The sequence below is a fragment of the Cyprinodon variegatus genome, unplaced genomic scaffold (assembly GCF_000732505.1).
Source record: "Cyprinodon variegatus isolate N-32 unplaced genomic scaffold, C_variegatus-1.0 Scaffold1380, whole genome shotgun sequence".
NCBI lineage: Eukaryota > Metazoa > Chordata > Actinopteri > Cyprinodontiformes > Cyprinodontidae > Cyprinodon > Cyprinodon variegatus.
In genome coordinates, this window is record NW_015151833.1 from 15645 (window position 1) to 17445 (window position 1801).

Genomic DNA, 1801 nt, shown 5'->3' on the forward strand with positions numbered 1-1801 from the left:
TTAGTGTCGGAGGTCGGAGATGAGTCTCCTCCGTCATAAATTTTTTATTTAGAGGAGGAAAATTGGGACGATAATACTGTGGAAGAGCATGCGATGACCACTGAGAAGACTCCCCTTTCAATGGGAAAGAAAATGATTCTTATTTCAACCATTGCGTATTTTAGCTGTGACATATGAATTAAGATGCTATGACCAAAAATATTTGATTGACAGATCACCGTTGATATATGATTGGCTGAATTTAGGTGTTCAGGCTGACGTATAACTAACTAACCTGCATAAAATACTGGAAAAAAAATCACAGATTTTAAGACTTTGATAGAAATTTTCTAACTTTTGGGACAATATCGTCTGATAAAGAGTTCATTTATAAACATGTTTAAGCCAGAATGATTTGAAATTTAAATATGACTTCCCTACGACTTGTTTCAGATATAGTGAACCTGGTTAATAATGTATTTCTGACTTTAAAGAAAGTAGACATAGAGCAGGTATATTTCTCTTCCTTATTGTTCAAGCATTATTTAAGTAGAAATAGTTTTACTGAAATTAAACAATAATGTATTCCAGTTTAAAGCCAGATCGTTGGATCTTTTTCTGCACATTGTTAGCATTTAGTTTCAGACTAAAATACATTCTGCAGGAGCTACAAGCTTTTTACCAGAACAAGTACAGAAACCAGCAGTGTGTGTTTACATACCAGCCTGATAGTCGTAGAGAGCTCGAGCCCTGCACCCCTTGCCATTGTTAGCAGCCTCCTCAGCCTAGTTTAAAAACACAAAAAATATTTCAATAAAAGGGCTAGAGAACATTGATCTGTTTTCAAAATTTTTCCCAGATAAGTTTGGCTGCACCTCAGTTGTATCCTGGTAAAAATCTTCATACAGATTCTCAGCAGACTGTACTGGATCTGGTGCCTGGTACAGATCGTACTGAACTGGACTTCCCACTGTGGGAGAATGACACAATTGGAAAAAAAAGTGGGATTAAATAGACCATTTCACCCACTGAACTATCTTTATTCATCTATGATGATGGAAACTCGGTTTTGCATTCTATCACCCCTTTAGTACTAACAGTTCATATCACTGCTTCTAGCTTCTTTAGTTGTCATTTTCAATTTCAATCATGGCAGAAGGCTGTTCACAACAGTCTGGTTCTATTTCTGTGGGAGGTTGCCTTCTGTTAAAGGGATTCTCTTCTGTTATAAGGGATTGCTGAAAAGTCAACAACAAAATGCAAATGATTGTTTTCTAGCCTTCCATATTCCTACAGGAGGAGAGAATTCTGCAAGTCAGTGACTCAATCTAATCTACAGGGTCTCCTTAGATGAAACACTTTGACGTATTTGTCTGTATTACTTAATTGAACTGGCTCTGTAAAGTGACTCAGACACTGTTTTTACAATTACCTGGAGTATGTTCATCTGCATCATCATCAAACTCATCTGACCATTCAGCCTCCTCTGTATTCAATGAGAGAAAGAAAAGCAGACATGGTGTTTAATTAGCAAATAAACACATTTACAAACTGAGGCCCAGCTCTCATCCTTCACCGAATTAAGCTGCTAGATTTAAAAGAATTGTCCTATTTATTCTGTTCCCCTGCAGTGTTCCACTTTGGACCCATTTGATCAGGTAAATTTTGTATGTGAGCTAGGCTCGAAAAATTGCTTAGTCCTTGCAAATAGTGCAAAGACACCTTTTCAATAACTGTCGGATGAGGGATGGATGGATGGATGGATGGATGGATGGATGGATGGATGGATGGATGGATGGATGGATGGATGGATGGATGGATG

The 1801-nt window shown here is 37.6% G+C and overlaps 1 protein-coding gene across 2 annotated transcripts in view; it reads right to left on the reverse strand.

The window, feature by feature from the left end:
* The window catches only part of LOC107103127 (drebrin-like protein B), a 21014-nt gene that overhangs the window by 3337 nt on the left and 15876 nt on the right, over nucleotides 1–1801 (reverse strand). For both annotated transcript variants that reach the window (XM_015402662.1, XM_015402661.1), the window contains exons 12-14: nucleotides 1412–1465; nucleotides 855–949; nucleotides 701–764 (exon numbers count right to left, since the gene is read on the reverse strand). In XM_015402662.1, coding sequence (XP_015258148.1) covers nucleotides 701–764; nucleotides 855–949; nucleotides 1412–1465 — 213 coding nt within the window. The remainder of the gene's footprint in view (nucleotides 1–700; nucleotides 765–854; nucleotides 950–1411; nucleotides 1466–1801) is intronic.